This window comes from Dysidea avara, chromosome 2 (genome assembly GCF_963678975.1).
Source record: "Dysidea avara chromosome 2, odDysAvar1.4, whole genome shotgun sequence".
Classification (NCBI taxonomy): Eukaryota; Metazoa; Porifera; class Demospongiae; order Dictyoceratida; family Dysideidae; genus Dysidea; species Dysidea avara.
In genome coordinates this window covers 52,344,391-52,359,227 of record NC_089273.1, presented here as the reverse complement: position 1 = coordinate 52,359,227, position 14,837 = coordinate 52,344,391, and the positions used below count along the sequence as shown (strand labels likewise).

The 14,837-nt window shown below is 36.6% G+C and overlaps 2 protein-coding genes across 2 annotated transcripts; one reads left to right on the top strand and one right to left on the bottom strand.

Annotated features, from left to right (window-relative positions):
* Positions 1-3,588: 3,588 nt before the first annotated feature.
* On the bottom strand, positions 3,589-11,516 carry LOC136247624 (pyridoxal 5'-phosphate synthase subunit SNZERR-like). The gene is made up of 9 exons (XM_066039394.1): positions 11,395-11,516; positions 11,299-11,334; positions 11,145-11,245; positions 11,008-11,088; positions 9,829-9,949; positions 6,966-7,112; positions 4,062-4,244; positions 3,830-4,008; positions 3,589-3,776 (listed from the first exon to the last, which is right to left on the bottom strand). Exons 1-9 carry the CDS (start codon positions 11,417-11,419, stop codon positions 3,705-3,707), a joined length of 945 nt encoding a protein of 314 aa, XP_065895466.1. The 5' UTR covers positions 11,420-11,516; the 3' UTR covers positions 3,589-3,704.
* Positions 11,517-11,547: 31 nt separating this feature from the next.
* Positions 11,548-12,494, top strand: LOC136247625 (pyridoxal 5'-phosphate synthase subunit PdxT-like). The gene is made up of 2 exons (XM_066039395.1): positions 11,548-11,986; positions 12,034-12,494. The coding sequence occupies exons 1-2, from the start codon at positions 11,648-11,650 to the stop codon at positions 12,409-12,411; spliced, it is 717 nt and encodes a 238-aa protein (XP_065895467.1). The 5' UTR covers positions 11,548-11,647; the 3' UTR covers positions 12,412-12,494.
* Positions 12,495-14,837: the final 2,343 nt, after the last annotated feature.

Genomic DNA, 14,837 nt, shown 5'->3' with positions numbered 1-14,837 from the left:
ACTTGGAAATTTGGAAAGGCTATGCATAAGACCCTTTTTGCAGATCCGGTCACATATATGCATGCCTGATTAAGCATCAACCCCATATAAATGTTGGCATAACAGGCATACAATTATGTTGTAAATCTTTATTCTTTTCCCATGAAAATACAACTATGATCATACATGTATTATTTTACCAGTAACTCTAATAGAGCAGTCAGATAATTAATAATTTTGACATGACTGCTTGATTAGACTATTTGAAAAAATAATTTCGATGGGACAATATCTTTACTTGTAAACAACTGCATAATATGCCCTACAGTAATATAAACACTGTTTTATAAGGAATTATTTCAACCCAAACATTATTATAAAAGTTTTAAACTATAATTGAAAATATCCACTGTATATTAAACAGACGTCGTTTTTCCATGAAGAATAATAATTATTGAATTATAATTCAGTGCATTAAATAGTAGGGGTGAAACAATACTGCAAATAATAAGTACTCGTTGGTACTCAGATATTAAAATTGGTACTCAAGTACTCGATAAGATCACATGATCCAGTTCACATGATGCATTTGCCATCACGGAGTGACGCAATGAAGACTATAGGGTTTGATTGCTATAATGTCTAAATATTGCTCAAGAAGCTGGTATGAAATTGGCAACACATATTCCAGGTTAGCTATAAGATGGGTTGATATGTACTTCATTTGGTTGTTACTCCATGTTACATGTAGGTATATGTGTAGCTATGCAGACAATTTTTGGAACTACTTAGGATATAATTTTATTATTAACATTCTTTGATGTATTATTCAGTACACAATGGAGTTTGAATATACACACATACATTTAATTGACTGTTTCAAGTTACGTTCAGGTGTTTTCTTTCAAAACAATAGAAATTTGAATTGCCAATACATGAACAATCTGCTATCTCCATCACATCATTAAGTACTCTCAAGTTGGTAACAAGTCTCACTCCCAAAGGTGGTGGGGCAAGGCAAACTCTAAGAGGAAATTTTTGAAATTCTAGTTATAATTCACCAGCAGCTGTATGACTTATCTCCATCGTGACACTTTCAAGTTAGTAAGAGGTCTTAGATGTTCCTTTAACCATACAGCTAGAGATAATTATAAACATGCCCATACATTCTAGCTCATGAAACAGGGTAAGCTACCATTTAGCCGGTGCTATATGATCTAAAGCATATTTCAAGATTTCCACCTGAATTGAATTTTGTTCAGCAGAGTTATATAGTTATATTATATTATTGTTTATTGTTAATTACTGTGTAGAACTCACAGAAAGAGTATAAACACACATATACTCATACATAAAATCAGTATGTTGGGAAGAGGTATAAGGATAAATCATCTTTAAATTGGTTTAAATTATCCAGTGCAACTAATGAATTGGGTAGAGAATTCTACAATTTGATAGCAGAGGGTAGGAAAGAATTTAAATACTGTTCCTTGGGGTTCAGAAACCAATTTGTACTAAAGACATATACACTTGCAGGTGGAGTATCAAAATTATTATCAAAGGTTTTGTAGCACAACAAGCACAGAAAAAAGCACGAACAGTGCAATGCAATAATTTATAGTAACATGACCTTATACAGCTACAGTACCTCAGGGGTGTGGGTCCAGATACTCTAATAGAATAGTCATAGCTAGCAGGAGCATTCATTGATGTATTGATGTATTGTTGAAATTGTAAGAAATGCATTGGGAGTGTACCACAAGCAAAGAATCCAATGCATTATGAAAAGTATCTAAAGGTATTATTCAATGAGTTACATGTTTGCAACAATACAAATAATTTATTGAAATTTATGCATAGAATTGTAATGTAGAAGATCACGAGAAATGTTTGTGTGTCACTTTGAATTAGGTGTCTTTGAGCTTAACAATGTCACCAGCTCAGGTCATTATGATTTATGAAAGATGTTTTGAGGTTTAATTTTTGTCAAAGTCACTATCAACTATATGATCCATACTATCAAGTTCAATAGTAATAATTATTTGATGCCATACACTTATGATGTACACAACATAGCTATAAGTACTGAAGACCTAATCTACAAAATTAATGTTACCAGGCCTGCAAAAATAAAGCATGTGGACACATAAAAATTTACTATACTTTACATGTACTAGTGCCATTTTTGCAATGGCCACCCTTTTTTCAGCACATATTCAGCAATCAATTGGCTTTATAATAAAAGTTATATACAAAATCCAAACTCAGTACTGAGATATCACCTGTTATGTGACAGAGTGTACTTTGTGACCACATGCCTGTCTGGTCACAAACTGTTATATTATATATATACTACAGGCCTAGTGCAGACAGCTGAAGTTTCCTTATTACTCAATAGACACATGTATGTCTGTATAGTCAAATGTGTTAAACTATAAATTTACTGGTATCTAATAGAGGCCTAGCTACTAGCTTTCTGGCAAGAGTTTGTTATTATAAAATTTTAATAATTGTTACCTTGGGTCTTTGACCGTACATAGCTACATGTGCATCATCAATTTATGTCCTTTTACCAATGCAAGGAAGGTGAACCTGGTGGACAGCATACAGCTGCAGTATTCTTCAAATTTGTTGAATAGTCACTAGCATATTAATTTACTGTATGTTAACACTCAAAAATTCATTTATTACTTTTCAGCATTTAGCTATAGGCATTGGCCTCCACGTTTTGCATGCTAATAAACTTTCACTTTATAATGATATAAAATTTGCAGGTGTTTACAAGTATCCCTATATTATTTTGTAAAATACTCTAACAAAACAATCATGTCAAATAGTTATCTGACTGCTCTATTAGAGTTACTGGTAGAATATGTTATACATTTTCATAGACAAATATTTACAACATGCATGGCTATTTATCTACCATCAAAACAGTCAAAATCAGCCATCAATCACTTATGACCCTGTCAGTTATGTCATCCATGCAGTGCAGATATCAATGAGCACTGCATGCTGTAGTGTAACACTGCCCTGTACACAAATCACCGGATAATATTGTTAAAAGGTAGGCTAATGCAATAATAAGCTGGAGAGCTATTATATTATCATTGATGTTAGCATGTTAGATGGTTTTATGATGCTAATGTGGTGTTTAATTTCCTGAAAATAGATATGCCGTAATGAAGCAGTCAGTGGAATACACCTACTGTACACATTCATAGTTCTGACATTGCACCCTAGATCAAGTCTCTTTAACAGGCCTAGGACAGGCAGTATTCAGCAAGACAGTCTAATAGAACAATCATAAACCTTTTAAACATAATTGAAACACAATGAATACTAAAATAAAATTCCTAAAAGACTAATAATTGACTCACTCCTACTGCCACCACCTATAAGGTGTTCCTGAGACATCTCATTGACACTTACAGTAGGAACCATTTCAAATTGGACAACTTAAATAAGAAAGAGGTTAGAGGTAGATTTGTATCCTCAATATTGAACAGTTGAGAATGTAGCTAACTCCTGCGATAAATACCTAGGTTGTCCAATTTTAAGATATTATATAACCCTTTGAAGTGATCCATTGTAGTTGTCACCTTCTGATACATTACAGATAAATAATCAATATAATAACGTACTATGTATATGCACTACAAGTTCATGTGTGTTATTGGTAATAATAGCAGTACAATACTAACTTAGTTTGACTACAGTTAACTTCATGAGGCATCCTTATGGGTACTTTCCCTTCCTTCCCATTTCTGAGTTAGGTCATCACAGTTAATACCAACCTGAAATGGAAAGGTATAAGTGAAATGTGTTCAATTAGTTTAACTATACCAACCATTGCATCTCCTAGGTCTTCACTAACCCTAGCTAGTATGGCAGGGTCATTATAATGAGTGACTGCCTGTACCATTGCAGCTGCTCTTTTCTTAGGATTAGCACTTTTGAATATGCCGGAACCCACAAAAACTCCATCTACTCCAAGTTGCATCAGTAAGCCTACGTCAGCAGGTGTTGCTGAAGAATAATAATGTAGTTTAAATTTATTTGTGAAAGTTTTTTCAACTTACCAAGTCCACCTGCAGCAAAGTTAACAACAGGTAGACGTCCCAACTCTCTTGTCTTCCTTAGCAGTTCCACATCAACTCCCAGTTTCTTAGCATAGCCATATAGTTCAGTGTTAGTCATGGACTGAGCTATTCTAATTTCTTGTTGAATGGCACGAGCATGTTTGACTGCCTGCACCACATTACCTGTAGCAACAACAACCATTTTGTAACACATGTGGGAAGATTGTCATTATAAAATGGTTTCCTACCATTTAGATACTTTTTTTCTATATTGTGAGTAATCATATCTGGGGGAAGGCTGTGCTGGCACCAGCTAGGTTTCAAAATGGATGGGGATAGTTTTATGAAAGCACTAATGTTGTGTAATATTGCCCTTTTGATAATCTATAATCTCAATTTTGATTAAATCTCAATAATAGTTTATCATATATAGCATACAATTACAATAATTCCGCTGCATCCCTTAAACAAGGCCTCCATAAATCATGGTTGTTTTATTTGCCAACAAGCTCAAATTCTTAGTATGCTCTATGAGAAACTATGAAGGGCAGTGCATAAAAATTAAACTAATTATGCCCCACCTGCCTACTACAGGAAACTTGATTTTCACTAATTGACAAGATGTAAATAAATTAGTGACAAATATCTGACTAATCTGCTTATGAGTGTTTATTTCTTATAATCCACTCATGAACCAGCTGAAAAATCCTCCTTGTAGCAGTAGCTGTTGACATACTTTTGACAAGTCACAGGTTTCATTAGTCTTACCTGTCAGTCTTGTTCTACAAAATTAATGCGACTCAGTCTGGGAAAACCGGTTTTATCACCTATTTTAAAGTATCGAGAAATGCCAGTTTTAAGTATTCAGTGTGTTATATCTCGCCAATGGTTGAAGCTACGCGTACCAAACTATTACATGTCTTATACCAATTCCTTACCTTCCAAAGCATCCACTGTACAAATAGCCAGCAGTTAAGTTTCCCTCCATTTTAGATAGTTTTTCAACTGAGGTAGGCTGTATCAGGTGAGCTCCAAATGGGGTGGGAAGCAGGGACCAGGTTATTTTAAAGATTTAAAGAGGAAGGCGTAGGGAAAACTTAGGCTAATTTATGGGCCATTACGGTCTCAAAACTGGAAGCACATTTACAGCACAGGTCATTATTCAACACCACGGTGCTGTACAGCCACACAGGCTGGCCATGGCTCCATTATGGCCCCAGACTGCTCCACTGTGCTTGGGAAAAGCAGCCAGCAAAAGCAGATGATTCAAGTCTAGTTGATTTTGGTAATGAAATTTGATAGTGTATTTATCTAGCTTTGTGGTAATGGTGAACAATCAAATCTGCTGACTTGGGCGATAAGACCGGTTTTCAGTCACAAACTAAGCCTGTACTCTCCCTTACAATAAGGTAGCACCTCCTGGCCTTCATTTAGGATTCAGCGTTTATTTGAGTCTAGCTTTAATATAGATAAATATGGTAATCACCAACGCTAGAAAACATATGACCAAATAAGTGCTTTTCAGTAGTGCCTAAGGCTAAGATCTCACCAATTGCACACATCTCACACATTCAGCCCTCTACAGACCTATAATCTACTACAGCCAGCCCATGGTCTTCATGGACAGAACCATAGACATATCTGGCATAGCTACACAAGCTGTTTAAAAGCCAGCTACCAAAAGAAGACCTAAAGAGGTGAAGGAAAGTTCAGTGTGAAAATTTGTTTGGTCCTTATGACAGCATAATAGCACAAACACTTAGTGCTGGTGTTATCTTAAATTTTGATTTTTTTCTCCCAGGTGATTGCATGATTTTGCAAAATCCAGTCATATTTTCATAACTTATTGTTATTCAATAGTCAGCCAGATTGATACTGACAATTCACATAGCTACAAAAGCACATTAACTCATGAAGATCAATGAATATTTCACCCTCAACCGTAATTTGCTATTCCACACAAATGTTTTGTATGCATGCTGTCATTTATTACATTACTGATGGGAACTGCCCAAAACAGTGCATGAAAATAAATGTGACCAGATTTTACAGAACTGATCCAAATCGCACATCAGGCAAAATCAAACTAACACCACCAGTGGATAGCTACACTATCGTACTACAAGTTTTGACCCTCAGCACTACTCAAACTACACGAGGCTGGTTTTTACACACGTCTTTTCTGGGTGGTGTGGAGTGCTCAAATGGTGGTTTCAGGCCTTGTGAAGGACCTGGCTTGGCAAGAGTCAGTGGTTTACTGGTGGACAGCCTTATAATGTTGGCCAGACGTGTTCTCTGTTGATTTTGCTACATATCAGCCACTAAGGAGCCAGCACAGCCCTGTAATCTCGTGACTGGACTCCAATCGTGGTCTGCCTCCATTTTGAGGTCTATCTCTTGCCCTCCCCGCCACCTCCCAGCCTCCACCCCTTTGTGAGCACTCGTGATACTACTTCGCTCGTCCAACTGCTCAGATTTTCTATCTTATTTGGCGGGAAACTGTACAAGCAGCTACAAGTACTGGAAGTGGCTTGAAAGGTAACAGATTGATGCATCTTTTGTGTAAATTTCATACGCGTGCTTGCTATCCTTGGAGAGTTATGCTGGCTTCAATTCTTTAAAACCGTTTATCTCGGAACTTCTAATGTGCGATTTGGATCGTTTTTCCAAAATTTAGTCACAAATTAACAATGCCATACATTTATGTACCAACACAATTATTTTAGCTGTGGAGTCCATACAATGTGGCAAACTTTGAAGTGACCTGGTAAACTTATCTACTAAGAAGTACCCTGAGATCTTGTCACTAACTAAGGTATGATAACCCAACTCTAGTCTCTCAATTTTGCATATCTCCACATTTACAGGCTCTATTGTGTAATACATACATATAAACACCCTTACCAGTTCCAGCTTCTCCTTTAGTCCTGATCATTGCTGCTCCTTCTGATACTCTACGTAATGCTTCACCAAGGTTACGTGCTCCACAAACAAAAGGAATTTTGAAGGGATGTTTATCAACATGATTTTCTCCATCAGCTGGTGATAGTACTACACAACAAAATAAAAACCTGTCTGTAATACGTACATGGGAACACTGTAACAAGAACATTATAATATGTAGCTATTTCCAATAATTTGATTATATGCTACTATCCTGTCTTCAATAAAATGTTTCTGAAATATTAATATAATGTGTATTATTACCTTGGTAACTGCCTGAAAAAACTTAAATTTTGATTTGCAAGATGCAGCTACTATAGCATCTAGCTCTATCTTTAATGAATTACATTCATAATTGTAAGCTTCATTGACATGTTCCCTATCTATAAGCAGCTAATCTATCATACCCTACCCAAAATGCATAGGTTAAAATATTTTGCCCAAATACGTCCAATTTATAAGTATAATTTTTTTTGGTCCTTTAGTAAAATAAAGATATATTACACCCTCAAACTATGTAGTACTTGCAAAACTTTTATTTATAGAATTTTGTCGTACGTTGCTTTTTTTCATGCATGTGTCATTATGACGTACAATGTATTATATGATAGGCTACTCAATGCGCTTTGAGTGAAATGTCAAAACAAAAAGTAGTGATATATTCACCATACAGAACTTTTTACACAACCCAAGTGCTATAATGGGCGAGCAGTGCTATATTCACAACTGCAGCAGGTAGTTATAAAACTGTACAAACGCAGACAAAAAAGAAGATTTACCTGGAGGAGAAATTACTCAATAGCCCAGGAGAAACCACTGCAAAAATATTCACAGGGGCATCCAATTGTTATCCAGAACAAGATTGACAATTTTAGGGCTACTCGGTACATTTCATTACAAATAGTATTAATTGGCATGTTTATATATGCTCACATCAAATCAAAGTTAAAGCTCTATAAATCATTTGCTCTGGGTTTTGCCTTGTGCTATAGGTGCCTCTTTCCCACTATTTTGCATATTATTTTTTTGTATAGCACATGAGGCATTGCTATAACTAATGTATAGATGCTCGCATGTCAGAGCATCATAAAAATTCTTTTATAGTTCACAAGAATAGCAATTTAGAAAATGGAATCTAGCCTAATGGTGAGTTGTACAAGGTAGCTAGCTAGCAGTTTACTCTATATACAGCATGATAAAAATATTGCACTTGTGATTAAGAAAATTGCTTGTAATTGATAATTCATTGTCATATCCATGTCCATTTTATGCACTGTTATAAATTTTATAAAGTTTGTACAAATTATGACTGTTTTTCTGAAGAGCACTGAAAGGTAAAGGAAAAAGAGATTATGTAATAGGAAGAAAAACAAAGGAAACAAGATAAGCTTTGAAGGTGTGTATCTCAAAGATGGTTTAATATAGCTCAAATAATATTATGCTATTGGAGGTATCCCGCCTCAAACAAAAATATTCACTATAATGCCAAAATGCCACTTCCATCCAGATACAATCAAATTACACATGTGTGACAACATGTTCCTCACAATTGTCAGATGCACACAGTAAGACAATTTCTTCCCTTAACTTTTTAAACTTAAAGGGTGAGATTTGCCATTATTAAAATTGACATCATTGCTGCCATTTCTTGGATACCATTTTTCCTGCTAGCTATTTACAGTAAAAAAATTGACTATATATATAGTCACTATACTGTTGATAACTACTGACAACCTTGTAATTGGTACTTTGAAATTTCAGTAAAATTGTTTGTAAGGATTGAGTGCATGTAAGTATATTGACCTGAATCCAGTAAATAACTAATAGTAGTATTGAAAGTTTGTGAAAGACCACACACACCCCTGTACGTAGCTAAGACCACATAAATTTATTTTCTCATCCCAGCCTGCATTTCTGTTATCCTCCTCTTTTTTTGTGCTGTTGGTGGCTAAATGCAATTAATAAATTCAGTAGTTAGCTAGAGACATGTGAGCCAAGTAATTAAGCTACTATATGTGCAGAAAATTTGACAAAGAATTAATTTGGCAGTTGTCGAATTTTCACTAACTACCAGCAAATATCCGGCTATAGTTAAAGATATCAAATCCGGAGAAATCCAAGGAAAGAGCTGTGAACCTACATAGCTTATTCTGATGAAGATCTAGGAAGATAAAATTATTAGCATGGTCTCACAGCTGCAGCCAGATAATCCTTTATTCCTTTCAGAATTTTTGCGCACTGGCAAGATGTACCAGTGCAGAGAATTCTTCTACTGCAGTGACTCTCCTACTAGTAATGCATCCCAGATAGCTACTGTAGCTAGATTTGTACTCAAGTGCGGATTAGCACAGGCCCTTGCAAACAAGAGGAACCGTCAAATTTAAATTTGCCAAAATAGACATGTTGTTTAAGTTACCAAATATTTTTCCGGTCAATTTTTCTGCTTTTACAATATTTAGTGTGTATTAATATTCAGATCCACCTGTCAACAATGCTACGTATTTTGAGTATTAGTGGATGAGAAGCTATATAATGAAGGCTAGCTTATGACTTGTAGATAACTAGATGCCTATTCTTTGTTACATATCATTCCAGCCCATATATTAGCATGTTGTACGACAAAAGTTAATGCTGCCACATTTATTATGTTGAAAATCAGTCAACTGATATGAACCTAGCTCTTTTTGCTGACTGCTCAGAAAAATATGACGTTTCGTAACAACAAAATTGAAGTTCATGATCAGTTAATGATTATAAATACACACACATACATTATATATACCAAATATTACAACTACTAAGCCATAGCTACTGAGCAGCATACCTTCTGACTCATCAATGAAATCTACTCCTAGGCTTTCAAGGATTTGAGCCTCAACAAAGTGTCCAATACGAACCTTAGCCATTACAGGGATTGTGACTGCTGCCATTATCTCCTTGATTTTCTGTAAGCAAATTACCGGTGGTAAATATATACATCATACAACCACCTACTAAGGCCAGGCAACTTAACTACTTGTTTCTCATCCACAAAAATTCAGATTTCCACGAGGGCGGGTGGTTGTTCACTATTAAAGAAAATACTAATCAAGCTGTCTGTTACTATAATGCACCTATCAATGTTATCCCCCACCTCCCCCCTCCCGGGCGTAGTGGGGGAAATGGTGGGGATTTGACTTTGAAATATCAAATTCTCCATCTACTGGGGAGCAACTAGTGGTCAAATCTCCATGCAGTATCGCTGGAATAAACTTTAGGAAACAGATCAATTCTTATAGCTCGCAAGCTAAAGCAAACGCCTAAAATTTTGAACAGTCCACTAATGGGGCAAAATTTCTGATGGAATCGAAGAAAATCCCCCACTAATCCCTTAGTAAGCCCGGGAGGGGGGTGGTGGGGCTTAACATTGATAGGTGCATAAAGGTTAGCTAAACCTTTTTTTGAGACTAGTACTTACGTTATACCACCGTAAGTGACAATTGCTGTGCTGCAAATGATAGCCAGCCTTCCTTAGTCTGGTACAACATCGCAGACCCTATCCGCTAGGGCTTATCGATTAGAGATTATAAGCGCCCGCTTTCCAGCGGGCGCTTATAATCTCTTCCAGCCGCTTAAAATCTCTAATCGATAAGCCCCAGCGGATAGGGTCTGCGATGTACCAGACTAAGCCTTCCTAGCATCAAAATACGTGTGCACGTGATTGATAACAGCAATAAATGAAATTATAGGCGGTGAAGATTGGAACAATTTACCAACTGACACAATAGAATCCCAATCTCTACAAGTATTTTTAGATAAATTATAACTGACTCTCATCTATGTGATTTGTAATGTTTTTTCCTTACCTGAACATATCAGTTTGTAACTGTGTTTTCAGTAATCATAATCATAATCATAATCATAATCAAAAGAGATGCAGGCGGGGACGAGAAACAATTAATCAAGTTTGCATGCATGACATAACAGACTGGCAAAAGCTAGTTACGTAGCTATAGCTACATACCTTGGGATCAGACATCCTTGCAACTCCACCATCTCTTCTGATATCAGCTGGTACACGTTCTAATGCCATTACGGCGCACGCCTATAAATGCAGAATTAAAATCAGCTGCAAACCCACAAGTGTGTCACTATACGCACTCCCGCTTCTTCTGCGATCTTCGCTTGTGCCGCGTCAGTCACGTCCATTATTATCCCTCCCTTTAACATCTGAGCTAGGCCTGCTTTAAGTGTGAAAGTACCTACGTGAAAACGTTCGTGAAAAGAGCAACAAATCTTCAGCAACTTATGATACCTGTCACTTTCTCATCACCGTCCCCGTTGACGCTCTCTAGAGATGCATATGACAAGTACGTATCTTAAAATTTTAGGTGGACATGAGAGGTCTTACTGTTCGTAATGTTTTGGTCTTCCATAATCTTTCAGCTTTGCCAAGTAACTCAAGTAAATCAGCTATGCATAGTTGAGCCTGTGGTGTAAGCTTAAAACAATACTTTACTGACCACATAATTTACATCATAATGTGACGTCATATTAACGCGTAATGTAACAAAATAATTATTTTAAAGGAGCCGTGAAAGGAGCTTATAAAACATAGCTCTTTTAAGTTGGTCGAGGAGCTGGTGTTTGAGCATACATTTACAATGGATACTGACATCAACAATACAGTACGTGTGGGTGTACTGGCAATACAAGGAGCATTCATAGAACATAACGAAATGCTGACAAGAGCGGCTAAACAGCTAGGATGTGAAGCACGTGTCCACATCATAGACGTAAGAGAACCCGATCAGCTGAGCGACTTGACTGGACTGGTCATTCCTGGTGGAGAGAGCACTACCATGAGCTTGTTCCTGGGACAGAACGGGTTTGCGGAATTACTGAAATCTTGGGTTGAAAGGGGGATAGTCTTGGGCACGTGCGCAGGCCTTATCCTCTTATCCAATCAGCTTGAAGGACAGAAACAAGGTGGACAAGCTTTAGTAAGCTAAGTATTGGTATTGATGGTATGTTTTAACGGTGCATACAGATAGGAGGCTTGGATATCACAGCATCCCGCAACTCCTTTGGACGTCAAGTGGACAGTTTTGAGGCAACACTGAAACTAAAGGAAACAGGCTTATACAGCAACCAATCCTCAAGTGCTATCAGGTCACTTGCACCTCTCTCTTATTCACAATGTAGTGCCCAGTCAGATGAATACCATGGAATCTTCTTACGAGCGCCTAAAATTCTCTCTGTGAATAATCCCGAAGTGAAAGTTTTGGCTGAAATGGAAAGTGAGGGAAGAGCCGTACCAGTTGCTGTACAGCAAGGGAAGTTAATGGCAACTTGTTTTCACCCAGAACTGACTACAGACTCAAGATGGCACTGTTATTTCCTCAAAATGTGCATGCACCTTGTATGAACTTTGTTATCAATATTGTAACACTTACTCTGTATGTGATCCTGTAAATGTTATTTATAATTACAATAACATTATCAAATTAATGGTGTTACATAATATAATTATATAGTTGGGTGTAGTATGCTGCCCTGCATTGCTTGTAACTGCAAGAGTGTTATCATACAAGGCTGGTGCTTCACTTCAACATAGGTTAGATAATTATGTGACTGTATTTGAAACATATTCACCCGAAACATTTTCTATCCACTAAACTATGTTGGTGCTCAACACAGACCAAATATCAAGTCAGTATCCTTTTCTAATCCAAAGTAATGAGTTGTCAGATTGGTATATTATTGGATGTGTGTGGAAGACCCTTTTTGCAAATCTGGTCACATATTAGAACAGATATTATAGCTAGCTAGTAGACACAAACAACCAAGTGATGATGGCTAATGTGTAAAAGATCGTATCTTCTGTCTTCAGTATTCACAAAAGAGTAAGGATAATACATTAACATGCGGACAATTGATGATTTACTGACTACAGAATTTTTCCCAATCAGTAGTCAGCCACTCTGCCTAGCATACAAATTTAGTTGTGCTTACATGCACTTTCAGCTGCCCTTGACATGTTTTATTGGAGAGTAACATGACTGCTGTGTTGGAGTATATGATTGCTGTACAGTGTATGTCCTAATCTGAAGAAAAGGGTAGCTATTGGTCGTAAGCCTTTGGCATTAATTTTATTCAGATTATGTATAACTGTTCGAATGCTGTTCAAGATGTTTATGGTACAATGAGCAGCACTATGCAAAAATAGGGGAGGAGCAGAGGGGAAGCAGCAGAGGGGAAGCAGTATAACCCCACCCCTACCACGTTACTTGATTGGACTGATTTAGCAGTGTAAACTGCACTCAAAATCGGCAATATTAAAAGTTACGTATGAGAAAAGAGACCAGTTCATATAGTTTACCTGAACTGAAGAAGCTACATGGAGTAACGTAAATTAATCTGCATGATGTTTACTGACAACTTGCAATGTTCCACTCAAAAGTGTTACCAAAATGTCCACAAGCAAAATTTCTAAGGCTGGCATGCTCTAGGACACTGACTCCTAGAAGGCGTATGTTTCACACTCCAGTATGCTTTAGCTGTATGCTGAATGTGTGGCTTCTACCAGTGTAAATTTCATTCATAGCATGATCCACTGGCCTGTTTCTGCTGTACAAAAGTTGATGATAGGGAAACTTTAATTTGACATTACGACTTTGCCAGATTTCTGTTAACAATGTCAATCAGTTATGATCACTTCTTACTAAAAGTGTATGGTTGTATTTCAAATGTTCACATACTATAGTGAGAGTATAGTCCATGGATAATAATATAATAATGTTTCATAATGTAGCTACTGATACTTCAATCTTTGTGTATGACAAATGCCAGTTAGTATGTTGATTTGGAATTATGATTTATACAGTTTGATCTAAGCTATTTTTTGTACCAATATCTGCTTTAGTGTAAATTAAGTTATCCTATTTTGAACACTTTTAGTCAGAGTATGTCATCTAATGGCAACTCACAAGTGTGCTTTAAACCTCATTATGTTAGCAAATGTAGTTTAATGGGCAACTATATGTGCACTTAAGTCCATTAAAGTCCATTAAAGTCCATTAAGTTACATTATCATTATGTTGGTAATGGAGGGCAACAGGGTTATTACCTGTGTCCATGCAGTGTAAAGTGAAGAGGATGACAACTAATTTTATTGGTGGTGACATCACATTTGCTCACTGACATTTACTTCATGAATATCACAAACCAACCCCCTTTACATTCTCAATGTACAGAATTTCAGACATACATGCTACATCCATGTTCTCTTTAATGCAACATGTTGCTATAACAAGATTACTTTTGGATGATGGCAGTCTAAAGTTAATAAATGCACCATACTTACTGTCACAAAACATAAAATTGTAAAGCCATCTGGTGTGCCAACAAAGAACATGTCATCTACTGAGAAGGACATGATATATCTATGTAGCTATGTACAACAAGTGCACCATATATTATATTACATATGTGGTGATAAAGGCCTGCAGAGTCACAAAGTACATTTAACACTTTTTTGGAAGGCAGTAGCTACAGCTGAACTATTAGCTGAGATGTTTTGGGGAGGGTCAGTTTAGTAGTACAGTCCTCATTCAGATGTTTATGCTATAGGCAGTCTAGTAAAGGAAGCCACAATTACATGACTGGATACGTAAAGCTAATTGCTTAATGAACTATGGTATTGATATACATACACCTTATATGGTTAATAGGAATTAAAGCACCCTTTAAAGATTTCTATATATAGGCAACAGTATTGTGGTACCTTTTGTTACTGGGTACCATTCAAACTTCAATGACTCATAACCTTTTACAGCATTTTGGTGTTGCCAT

Coding starts and splice junctions, on each gene's coding strand:
- LOC136247625 (XM_066039395.1), top strand. CDS start 11,648: ATGGATACTGACATCAACAATACAGTACGTGTGGGTGTACTGGCAATA. Junction 11,987..12,033: donor AACAAGGTGGACAAGCTTTA/GTAAGCTAAGTA, acceptor CGGTGCATACAG/ATAGGAGGCTTGGATATCAC.
- LOC136247624 (XM_066039394.1), bottom strand. CDS start 11,419: ATGGAAGACCAAAACATTACGAACA. Junction 11,246..11,298: donor CGGTGATGAGAAAGTGACAG/GTATCATAAGTT, acceptor GTTTTCACGTAG/GTACTTTCACACTTAAAGCA. Junction 4,245..6,965: donor TAAAGGAGAAGCTGGAACTG/GTAAGGGTGTTT, acceptor TTGTTGCTACAG/GTAATGTGGTGCAGGCAGTC.